We start from the raw sequence: 12,965 nt of genomic DNA, 5'->3' as shown, positions 1-12,965 counted from the left end.
GATGAAGATACAAAAGTTTATTTCCAATCGTAACTAGATCTTAAATTTTGGTGTTGTAAAAGGGAAATTGAAGCCAAACAAGCTAGAAAAGGGTGGTTTTGGTTTACTAGAACCATCAGCATATTGTTTCAGCTCGGTGGAAACCAAATTCTTTTCCTCGGGATCCTGCGAGTGGAAATAGGGAACGAAGTAACTAGACTAGACGGATTTGGTATAATCCCTCTCCTCTAGAGGGATCATCTAGTAAGCGAGTAGTTTGGGATACATTCAGACAGAAAGGCTGACATAGATGTTATGGATCTAATTTTCTCTAGGAATACATCAATCTTCCATAAAGGAGCCGAATGAAATCAAAATTTCACGTTCGGTTTTGAATTAGAGACGTTAAAAGTGATCAAGCAACGTCGACTATAACCCCTAGCCTTCCAAGCTAACGATGCGGGTTCGATTCCCGCTACCCGCTCCATATTTCTTATTATGTATTATACATCTTATTATGTTATGTATTATACATCTTATTATGTATTATACATACATGCACCATCAATTTAGATATGCATTCTTTTTTATTCCCTAAAATATTTTCCGTGTAATTTGATTTTTTATCCGAACAAAAGAAAGTAAGAATACAAAAAAATAAAATAGGAATGAAAAGCGTCCATTGTCTAATGGATAGGACAGAGGTCTTCTAAACCTTTGGTATAGGTTCAAATCCTATTGGACGCAATTTATTTCCATCTATTTTTAAAATGGCTATACTTTTTAAAAATGGCTATACTAAGAAACCCTTTTTGAATCATTCGAATCAGAACTATTTCTCAATGATTACTCTTGTACTAAGAATAGAATATACCAAGAATAGAATAAAAGTAAGAAATTTATGTTTGTTCCTGAAGTAAAAACAGTTCGATCTGTTCTTGAATAGCTTCCTTCAAAAGAAATTCTACTTCCTCGGTGAATGTCTTGGTAGAAGATATAATTTCTTGAAATTTAGGTTTATTGTTTTTTAAGTAGCTACGTAACTGACTGAGAAATTTCTTTACCTGTCCAATTTCTAGCGGATCAAGATATCCATTCGCTCCGGTATAAATAGTAGCTATCTGTTCTTCCACTGCGAGAGGGTCTGATTGGGATTGTTTAAGCAACTCGCGTAATCGTTGACCTCTTGCCAATTGATTCTGAGTAGCTTTATCGAGATCAGAAGCGAATTGTGCAAAGGCTTCTAACTCTGTGAATTGCGCTAGTTCCAATTTTGATTTGCCGGCTACTTGTTTCATGGCTTTAATTTGAGCTGCGGATCCTACTCTGGAAACGGAAATACCCACATTAATAGCAGGTCGGATTCCAGCATTGAATAGATCGGCAGATAAGAATATTTGTCCATCTGTAATGGAAATTACATTAGTAGGAATATAAGCTGAAACGTCTCCAGATTGAGTCTCAACTATCGGTAAAGCGGTCATACTTCCTTCACCTAAACTAGAATTTGATTTAGCGGCTCTTTCCAAAAGTCGTGAATGCAAATAAAAAACATCTCCTGGATAAGCTTCACGACCGGGAGGTCTTCTTAATAGAAGAGACATTTGGCGATAAGCTTGTGCCTGTTTGGAGAGATCATCATAAATTATTAAAGTATGTTGTCCACGATACATAAAAAACTCAGCCAGAGCCGCTCCCGTATAAGGAGCGAGGTATTGTAATGTAGCAGGTGAATCCGCCGTTTCGGCTACCACAATAGTATATTCCATCGCCCCCTTTTCCCGGAAAGTAGTCACTACCTGAGCCACAGAAGATGCTTTTTGACCAATAGCTACATAAACACATATTACATTTTGACCTTTTTGATTGAGAATCGTATCTGTGGCTACGGCTGTTTTGCCGGTCTGTCTGTCCCCAATAATTAATTCTCGCTGACCGCGTCCTATAGGGATCATCGAATCAATGGCAATAAGCCCCGTTTGAAGAGGCTCATATACAGAACGTCTAGAAATAATACCTGGGGCAGGAGATTCAATTAACCGAGATTCAGAAGCTGAAATTTCACCTCTCCCATCAATAGGTTTAGCCAGAGCATTTATAACACGACCCAAATAACCCTCACTCACAGGTATCTGAGCAATTCGTCCTGTTGCTTTTACGGAACTTCCCTCTTGTATCATCAAACCATCACCCATTAATACAACGCCAACATTATTTGATTCCAAATTCAGAGCAATGCCTATTGTACCCTCTTGAAACTCTACTAATTCACCTGCCATTACTTCATCAAGACCATGAACACGAGCAATTCCGTCGCCTACTTGAAGTACGGTACCGGTATTCACAATCTTTATTTCTCTACTATATTGTTCAATACGCTCACGAATAATATTACTAATTTCGTCGGCTCGAAGGGTTACCATTAGTGTTTCTTTATTCTTTTTAGGAAGGAAAAGATAAAAATAATGCCTAAACTATAACTAAAAAAAGAAGGGCTAATCAGTTATTTCTTGCATGGCCCCGAGAATGCCAATATTAGCACGGATCGTACGGAAATGTAACTCGCTATTCAAGCAACTATTCAGAGTTCCTAGAGCTCCTTGTAAGGCTTGTTGGAAAACTCGTTGTCGGACCTGATTAATCGCTCTTTGTTGTTCAAACTGAAGGGTTTCATTTTTGTAATTTTCTAATTGTTCCAAACTATTACTAGTGGCATTAATCAAATTTTGTTTTTCTCGTTCTATTTCAGAGTATCCATTCATTCGATACTCATCTGCTTCCATTTCCACTTTACGTAAGCGAGCCCGGGCTCTTTCGAGCTGCTCAATGGCCCCTTTACGTAATTCTTCCGAATTTCGAATAGTATTCAAAATCCTCTGTTTTCGATTATCTAATAAATCATTTAATGAAAGTAGATTATCTTATCATTAATTTCAAAACTTCCATGATCTCTTCCCGAACCAAACATGAATCTTTCGATTCATTTGGCTCTCACGCTCAATTATTTATTTTATTTATGGTGTGGGTATTCCCATATCTTTTTTAATGTTTTATTTATGGTGTGGGTATTCCCATATCTTTTTTAATGTAATGAGCCTACCCTCTCTTTTCTGTTTGTATTCAAAGATGTCAAAACTGATACAAGACCAGAATATCAGGAGGACTCTTCCGACTAGACCAGACAAAAATCTAGAATTGTCAGCAAAGTTGTTTCTTTATTTGTATTTTATTTATATTTGTTTTGTATTTTATTTATCATTTTCATTTTTAGAATTCTATTTCATTTTTCATTTTAAAAAAATGAAAATAATAATTATTATATTTTTTATTTGTTTCTTCAAGTCCAAAAATTCCTCTTTTTTTATACATAGGTCGTCATTTCGGCATTAGATAAAAAAAGCAAAGTGCTCATTTTTCTAGTAAATGGTTCAAATTCTTTTATCGATATGAGTGTTCTATATCAAATCAAATAAATTACCAACTATTTTTTTTTTAACCATTTCGTTACTAACGTAGTGGTAGAAGTGGTAGAAAGAGTACCATGTTTTACCTGGACTTTAAACAATTTAGCTTTAACCATGTTAATGGTCTCACATTATTGGTTGATAGAGAATCAAAGTGGATTTACCAATAAGTCACGAAATGCTATGGTTCTTACATATGATTTCTTAATTTATTCAGAAGTAATTCGTCGAGATCGTGCACCTTTTTCCTATTTCTCCTATAAATACCATAAATAAAGTGCAGCTGGATGGATCCAACCTATTCTTGAAATACACAACTCGCACACACTCCCTTTCCAAAATAAATCAATACACCAAGCACTACACTTAGATTTATTGGATTTGTTGCTAAAATATCGGTATTAAACCCGAAACTCCCGGCGGATGGCCAGTGACCCAAGGAAACGAAAGAATCGATTACATTTTTCATATGCTCCCCTCTCTTATGGATAGGACTAACAAAGAACAGAGTTCTTTTTGTATCACTTCACTCGCCTTTTTTTGATCGATTTCTTTTTATTAATTTCATTTCCACTTTATTTAATGGCAATAGATTAAATCATTTGTTTGAAATTTATTATTTTTTAAGTTTTCAAGAAGTTTCCAATAAGATACTTTACTTAGGTCTTAGATCTCATATCAATTGATAACTATTTCGTTTGTTGAAACGCTTCGAACAATGAAAGTAAAAAAGTTTTCTATTGTACTAAGCTAAGGACAGAAAGGAAGAAAGCAAGCGAATCTGGTAATTCCTCATCCTCAAATCAGCCCTTCCTGGCGTATTGTCTCAACAAATAAGTAATTTATAAGTAAAGTGTAAATATAATTCGAAGAAGCAAAGGGCAATTCCAAGTTAAAGTTAATAAAATAAGAAAAAAGTATGTAAGGTACTTTTTTCTATTTATTTCTAGGATTAAACAAAAGGATTCGCAAATAAAAGCGCTAACGCCACGACCAGTCCGTAAATTGTTAAAGCTTCCATAAAAGCTAGACTAAGCAATAAAGTACCTCGTATTTTACCCTCTGCTTCTGGTTGTCTCGCAATACCTTCTACAGCTTGGCCTGCAGCAGTACCTTGACCAACTCCAGGTCCAATAGAAGCAAGCCCCACGGCCAATCCAGCAGCAATAACGGAAGCGGCAGAAATCAGTGGATTCATGGTAAGTTCCTCGCACAAAAAAAAAGAAATGGTTAATGATACAATCAACCAATGAATTATTACTCATTTTATCATTAAGATCCAGCGGTCCGAAGTAACTAAAAACTCCGAATTGAAATGATAATATTACTAAATTACTGAACTGAATCGTCACAACTATCTCGTTTTTACCCATAATGGAGTTTTTGTAAATCCATATGCATACAGTTCTAACTATTGTATTTCTTTGTTTCGAACCACTCTTTCATTTAATTCTTCGTTCTTTACTACACCATTCTTGAGTTCATCTCTTTGTTCATTCAATCCACAATCACAGACAAAATAGAAGGACTGATATTGAAATCCGTCTAAATGGAGTGTGACTAAATGCAGTGTGAGCTGCAATCAATATCAATCAAATTAATACCAATACAAATCAATATCAATATATCAATATGTAGTAATATAAAAGTATGTAGTAGTACCAATATCAATATATAGTAATAATTAATACTAATAATTATCGATAATATAATTATAAATGATTATATTAACTAATACTTAATTGATACTTAGATATTTTACATATGAATATTAATACTTATATTAATATTAACTATTAAACTAATTATTAATGTTAACTAATACTTATTTTATTACTTATATTTATTTACTTATATTTATTTATTTATTTATTATTATTTATTATTATATTTATTATATTATTATTATATTAATATTATTATTATATTATATTATCATTATAGGATTATATTATGTATAGGATTATATTTTATATTATGTATAGGATTATATTATGATTACAGAGTAGAAGTTATGATTATAAAAATAGTAATAGTATGTAATTAAGTAATAGCATGTAATTAAGTAATAGCATGTAATTATGTAATATAGTGATGTTATATAGGATGATAGGGATAGCCTTATATAACTAATGAATATCTAATGTCATTCTAATATGACATATATATTTGTTTCTTCCATAACGTAAACCACCCGCATTTTTTTTAGATTAAATCGGATTCTAGAATCATTCCTAGAAACATAGACGGGGTCCGAGCTTATAGACATTACATACATCTAGTATAACCTCCCCAACCCTTCTTTTTTTTTTTACAATTCTGTAATACCGTCCATCTTTTCTCCTAAAACTCTAAGTCATATAGTAATACGTTATTATGTTCCCCAACCAATTGGATTATCTTGAACCACGCATGAATTGGGATAAACTTACTTAATAATAATAATAAAAAATAATAATAAAAAGACTATTTTGAAAGCTAGTCAATGATGACCCTCCATGGATTCACCTATATAAGCCGCAGCTAACGTTGCAAAAATAAGAGCTTGAATACCACTTGTAAATAATCCAAGAAACATGACAGGTATAGGAACTACTGAAGGGACTAAAGAAACAAGAACGACAACTACTAATTCATCAGCCAATATATTCCCGAAAAGTCGAAAACTAAGAGATAAGGGTTTTGTGAAATCTTCTAGGATGTTAATTGGTAAAAGTATTGGAGTTGGTTGAATGTATTTCCCAAAATAACCCAATCCTTTTTTGCTAAGACCCGCATAAAAATATGCGACTGACGTGAGTAAAGCTAAAGCAACAGTAGTATTTATATCATTCGTGGGCGCAGCTAACTCCCCATGAGGTAACTGTATAATTTTCCAAGGTAAAAGAGCACCTGACCAGTTAGAAACAAAAATAAATAGGAACATAGTTCCAATAAAGGGAACCCAAGGACCATATTCTTCTCCAATCTGGGTTTTGCTCAAGTCTCGAATAAATTCAAGGACATATTCGAAGAAATTCTGACCGCCGGTCGGAATGGTTTGTGGATTCCGAACAGCTAGGATCACCGAACCTAATAAGATAGCAATTACTACCCAAGAAGTGATAAGTACTTGGGCATGGACTTGTAAACCTCCTATTTGCCAATAGAAATGTTGGCCTACTTCTACACCCGATATATCGTATAACCCCTTGAGTGTTTTAATGGAACATGGTATAACATTCATATGGTCCTCTAACAAAAATTGAACTTCAAAAAATAAATTATTTTGATTCAACCATCTCTTTCTCAACTCACCAACTTGAATCACTAATTGTATTCATCAATCGTATATTTAGGATATCAAGAAATTACATAGGATACCAAGAAATCACATAACATCATAACATATTATCAATATGCCCACATTTCCATTTTGTTTTTTCTTTTTTTTAATTCAAGAATAGTAACCGATCCAATAAATCTATAAAATCCCCAAATAATTAACTAATTATTCTTAATCATAATCAACGATTTCTTATATAGCTACAACGGCCCTCACAAATTGCGGATACTAATTTGTTAAGAACCAATCGGATTGAAGCTATAGCGTCATCATTGGCTGGGATCGAAATATCTGCGAGATCGGGGTCACAATTTGTATCGATTAAACAAATCGTCGGAATCCCTAAAATTACACATTCTCGAAGAGCCATATATTCTTCTTGCTGATCAACGATGATCACAATATCAGGCAATCCCGTCATATATTTGATACCGCCGAGATATGTTTGCAAGGCAGATAATTTTCTCTTCAACATTGCGGCATCTCTTTTGGGAAGACGGTTGAGTTTCCCCATCTTTTGTTCTGCTCTTAAATCCCTGAACTTTTGAAGTCTCGTTTCCGTAGTAGACCAATTCGTTAACATACCACCGAGCCATTTTTTATTAACATAATGACACCGGGCCCTTATTGCAGCTGATGCTACTGAATCCGCTGCTTTATTTTTGGTACCAACAATTAAGAAGTTTTTTCCCCTACTTGCTGCATCAAAAACTAAATCACAGGCTTCTGATAAAAAACGAGCCGTTCTAGTGAGATTTGTAATATGAATACCTTTACGCTTTGCAGAGATGTAAGGGGCCATTCTAGGATTCCATTTCTTAGTACCATGACCAAAATGAACTCCGGCCTCCATCATCTCTTCCAAATTGATGTTCCAATATCTTCTTGTCATTTTTCCCCACACTTCCTTTTTGTTTTTTCTTTTTTATTTTTTTAACAAAGAGACGAGGTACTTTGAAATAAATAATTGTTCCGATGGAACCTTCTACCGGGAATTAACCGTTGATACACGGTACAAACCATTAATGTCTTTTAATTACTTATTTTTTTTTTACCAAATCAATACTCGGACCAGATAGTTAAGTTAAAAGACAGATAGTTAAAAGTGAAAAGATAGTTAAAGTAAAAGAATCTGCTCTTAGGAATCATGAAATCGCGTAAACGATTGTTCTGATGTCTCATGGAAATGGGACGTAAGAACAAAATAATTCTCTATGGTGTAACAAAATATCTCTCATTTCCAAATCGAATAGATTCTTTCTTTTGATTTCCAAATAAATGTTCTTGTCTTGCCTTGAACGGTGCACTAATTTTTTGAATCCGGTACCAACGGGTATAATCCCACCCAGAACAACGTTCTCTTTCAGGCCTTTCAACCAATCAATACGACCTCGTAGAGCAGCTTTTGCTAAAACTCGAGCGGTTTCTTGAAAACTTGCTTCGGATATGAAACTTTGAGTATTCAAAGATGCCCTCGTTATTCCCAATAGGATTGCCCGATAAGAGATCGCTTCGTCCAAAGCGCGCCCCGCTCGTTCCGCTCGCAACAATCCGATTAATTCCCCAGGTGAAAAAACATTAGACATTCCATCTTCTGAAACCAACACTTTTGATGTTACTTGACGTACAATAATCTCTATATGTCTATTATGGATCTGTACCCCCTGGGATCGATAAACCTTTTGGATTTTATTAACCAAAGAGATACGACTTTGAACTATGGTTAGCTCCGCTTGAATCAAGAATCCCCAGGGGATTCCAAGAATTTTTGGTATACCTTCGTTCCAACCTTCAACTCTCCTTTCGAGGTTCATCGATATTGAATCAATAGAACGTACTTCTAAGATTTGTTCCACTTTTGGAAGACCTTGCGTTATGTCACCAGATCTCGATTTTTCATATATAAATGTAACTAATGTATCTCCTTCGTAAAAGATTTCTCCATAATGGCCATGAACAGTAGCTCCTGGAGTGGCCAAATAGGGCTTAGCCGATCTTATAACTAAGGAGTCAACATGAACAATTATGATCTGACCAGATTTTTCTACGTGTGGTTCGTATTTGAATAGACATACATTTTCACAAAAAAATTGTCCAAGACGAATTTTTTTAGATGTCTCTTCCCAATAATCGTGATGGAGAAAGTGCCAATTCAAATGGAATGGATTCAAAATGATGTTACTGCATGGATCGGGGTTATAAATCCTCCTATTTTCATCTATTAAACAGTATTTAAGTACTTGAAGTACTTGGAAAGTCTGTTGAAAATTGTCAAGTAGCAAATATTTCTTTAACAAGATCTGATTATAAGTTATTAAATGGTAAGATGAATAGAAATTTGCTATTTTAGGTACAATAGTGCCTAAGGGACCCAGCAAATCCTTAATTGGGATTATGGGATCCGATTCTTTTGTCATATTGTTATATTTTGAACCATTGAATGGGCCAATTCGAAAACAATTGGATGATGACAAAATTATCAAAGATTGGCATTCCTTATTTCGATTTAACAATGTACCAATAGTACCTTGATGTTGGGTAAGTGATTGAATCCTGGCCTTGTAAAAAAAAGGATTGATATTTGTGCGATCTAATCCATTATCGGAAATCAATCCGGAACTTGCCCTATCATATCTTTTTCCGGTATACGAAATAGTGGACTTGACTAACTCAATTCTTATGAAATCTCGAATCAGATCATTTGTTCTTACCTCAACAAAGGAAGCGTGAACCTCTTCCGGAGAACCTTTTTGCTCTTGATCCCAATTCAATACTAAGCAAGTCCGAACTAATTGAATACTTGTGTGAGAAATTCCTCGAATTGACTTGCCATTTCCATGAAGGATATAATTGACAACTCTAAGTTGGACATTATCCTTTTCCCGCAGGAGATCTTGAGGAAAAAGTGTTGCTAAATTTATGCCATCAGCTATTTCATATGTGACTACGGGTCGAACCAAAACAAAATACTTTTTCTTGGTAGGTGTGATCCGTTGGACATAGATCCAATTTTTCCATTTTTTTGATTCCTTAGAAATTTTTTTTTCTGTTTCCGGTGGTATCAAAATGCCGCTGTGCCTGGATATCTTATCTGCCTCTCCAGGAAAATAAATATCTCCGGAAAATATTTTTAGTTCAATATTTTTTTTTTTTCTCTCTCCACTCGGACTAATCCGCCTACTCGACTTCTTGTATTTAAAGCGAGTTGTGTATCTACTCCAATGATACTATTGTTCCGGACCATTATCAACGAAGATCCGGGTAAGATATGCACTTCTTCGAGAATGAAAAAAAACCGATCTACTTTCGTTTGGTATTTCGGACTAAATTCTTTTGGTCCTCGATACTCAATCAAATCCTCTTTTTTTATGATTGAATTGACCTCTACGGTTCCATATTTAGTAATTCCTGAATTGCTTCTTCTGTATCGTGGATCATCAAAATAAGCAAGAATACTATTTCTACGTAAAATACCCTGTTTTGGTATTTCGATCGAAATACCAAAACAGGGTATTAGTTCTTTCTCTCGTTCTTGATTGTATTGTAATGGGATGATGAATCTATTTCTTCGCTTTTTCGCCAAGAAATAAGAATTCCCTTGGATAATAGAAGGATATATGAAATTCAAATGACCATTAGACATCGTTTGATCAGGTCTTATTGAATAGTCAATAATTTTCTTATCTTTTTTACCAGAAGTATCCAACAATTTATGTCTTATTCGACCATTAGTCATTGATAGGTCAGAGATATATCTTTCTTCGACAGAAAAAGAATAAACATTCATTTGATCTTGATCCTTGTGGAGCGAAAAAGACACTATACTGGATCTGCACGGACCTCCCGCTAATATCCATAAATGACTCGTTTTTGATAATAGATGAACATTACCATATGTATATTCAGGTGCATGGTGGACATCGGTACTCCAGTGCATTTCTCCCTCTGATTCAGAATAAATATGTTTTCGTACCTTCTCTTTAAAATGAAAAGTGGACGTTCCAGCACGAATCTCAGCAATCACTTGTTCTGATTCTACATATTGATTATTTTGAACTAAAATAAAACTTTTTGGTGGAATATTTACATTATGTAGAATATCCCGACTCTCAATAGTTACATACAAGTCTATAGAACATAGAAAAGCAGGATGCCCATGACGGGTACGTGTGGGATGAACCAAATCCTCATTGAATTTTATTTTTCCATTAGAAGGAGCTCGTACATGCTCGGCAGTACCGCCTGTGAATACTCCACCGGTATGAAAAGTTCTTAATGTTAGTTGAGTTCCTGGTTCCCCAATTGATTGACCCGCAATAATACCTACAGCTTCTCCCAATTCGACCAGGTCGCCATGAGTAGGACTCCGACCATAACATAATTGGCAGATCCAAGATGTACTCCTGCAAGTAAAGGGGGTTCGAATATATATTGGTTGTGCTCGAAAGGTTATGAATCGATTGACAAGTCCAATCCCAATATCTTGATTTCGAGTGGCAAGGCATCGTAGACCGATATATATATCGTCCGCTAATACACGACCAATTAGTGTTTGGACAAAAATTTTTTCCGTCATCCCATTTCGAGGACTCACGGAAATACCTCGGATAGTGCCACAATCTGTTCTACGTACAATAATATGTTGAACTACTTCAACAAGTCTACGTGTGAGGTATCCAGCATCTGATGTTCGTACAGCAGTATCTACAACTCCTTTGCGGGCTCCATAACAGGAAATTATATATTCTGTCAAAGAAAGTCCTTCACGTAAATTGCTTTGAATGGGTAAATCAATCATTTGTCCTTGGGGATCCGACATTAATCCTCTCATACCTACTAATTGGTGTATCTGAGATGCATTTCCCCTAGCTCCCGAAAAGGACATTAGATATACTGGATTAGAAGGATCAGTCATCCGAAAATTAGGATTCATTTCTTGTCTCAAATATTCACTTGTAGCATACCATATCTCAATGGATTGACGTAATTTTTCTACCGCGTGTACATTCCCATAATGATGGTGTTTATCCAAAATAAAACTTTGTTGTTCAGCGTCTTGGACTAACCATCCCTTAGAAGGGATTGTTAAAAGATCATCAATTCCTAATGAAATAGATGTAGCAGTGGCTTGTTGGAAACCCAAAGTCTTTACTTGATCCAAGATATGTGATGTATATGCCATTCCGAAATGATCTATTAACCTGCTAATAAGTCGTTTCATAACAGTTCCATTTATCACTTTATTGTGAAAGACCAGATCGGCCCGTTCTGCCATAAGTACAGTACCTCTTATATTTATTCTGCTAAGTAGGATTCGACAATGGACCTGAGTTAGTGATTCGAAAACTTCCTTTCCTCAATCTCAATCTTGATTCACGCAGAAATTCAGAAATTATGATACCAGTGAAATTGGGGAGACCCGAATTCCCATGGGCACGAACATCGCCTAATCTGATTTCTTAGTTTAGATAGCGTATGAGTAGGCTCGACAAAACCCCTGTATGGCTTCTTCTATTTCCCGATAAAAAGAAATATGACCAAGAGTAGTTCGAATGTATATACAACGGATTTCCTTTGTTACACTTCCTTCTATTAGATAGTGCCCATAAATCTCATGATAAGTACCCAAAGATTCATATTGAACTTCGATGGGAACTTCTCTTGAGCCAATGACACGTTGATCTAGTCTCCATCGGAGCCACAAAGGACTATCTAAACTAATTCGTTTCTGTTGATAAGCTCCAAGTGCATCATAGGAACTAGAAAAATAGGGTTCTTTCTTTTCCGTATACCTATAGTCATTTTTTTTATTGTCAACCTTTTTATTTTGGTAGTTTCCGCAACTATATCTATATGGATTATACCTATTTGCACAAATACCTCGACGATTCCCGATCGTTAATAAATAGAGTCCGATAAGCATATCTTGAGTTGGTACGGAAATAGGATCCCCAATAGCTGGAGACAAGAGATTCATATGAGAAAACATAAGTAAACGAGCCTCCGCTTGAGCTTCCAAAGATAAAGGTACATGAACAGCCATTTGATCCCCATCAAAGTCTGCATTGAAACCCTTACAAACTAATGGATGTAAACAAATAGCGCGTCCCTCCACTAAAAAGGGTTGGAACGCCTGTATGCCTAATCTGTGCAGGGTGGGTGCTCTATTCAATAATACAGGATGCCCCCGCATAACT

The 12,965-nt window shown here is 35.3% G+C and overlaps 2 protein-coding genes and 1 non-coding gene across 3 annotated transcripts in view; 1 reads left to right on the top strand and 2 right to left on the bottom strand.

Annotated features, from left to right (window-relative positions):
- The first annotated feature begins 654 nt into the window (after positions 1–654).
- On the top strand, positions 655–726 carry TRNAR-UCU (transfer RNA arginine (anticodon UCU)). Its single transcript has one exon. It is a non-coding gene; the product is annotated as a tRNA-Arg (tRNA).
- Positions 727–2,761: 2,035 nt separating this feature from the next.
- On the bottom strand, positions 2,762–7,337 carry LOC135663815 (ATP synthase subunit a, chloroplastic). Its single transcript, XM_065176888.1, has one exon. The coding sequence runs from the start codon at positions 6,667–6,669 to the stop codon at positions 5,926–5,928; it is 744 nt and encodes a 247-aa protein (XP_065032960.1). The 5' UTR covers positions 6,670–7,337; the 3' UTR covers positions 2,762–5,925.
- A 5,298-nt stretch (positions 7,338–12,635) lies between these two features.
- LOC135663814 (DNA-directed RNA polymerase subunit beta) overlaps positions 12,636–12,965 on the bottom strand; it is a 10,311-nt gene continuing 9,981 nt past the window's right edge. The window contains exon 1 of the mRNA XM_065176887.1: positions 12,636–12,965. This exon is cut by the window's right edge and continues 9,981 nt beyond it. The gene's annotated coding sequence lies outside the window, so the exon portion shown is untranslated.

The sequence above is a fragment of the Musa acuminata genome, unplaced genomic scaffold (genome assembly GCF_036884655.1).
Source record: "Musa acuminata AAA Group cultivar baxijiao unplaced genomic scaffold, Cavendish_Baxijiao_AAA HiC_scaffold_762, whole genome shotgun sequence".
NCBI classification, from domain to species: domain Eukaryota; kingdom Viridiplantae; phylum Streptophyta; class Magnoliopsida; order Zingiberales; family Musaceae; genus Musa; species Musa acuminata.
The sequence above is the reverse complement of the archived record's forward strand: the minus strand, read 5'-3'. Positions and strand labels throughout refer to the sequence as shown.

Coding starts and splice junctions, on each gene's coding strand:
- LOC135663815 (XM_065176888.1), bottom strand. CDS start 6,669: ATGAATGTTATACCATGTTCCATTAAAACACTCAAGGGGTTATACGAT.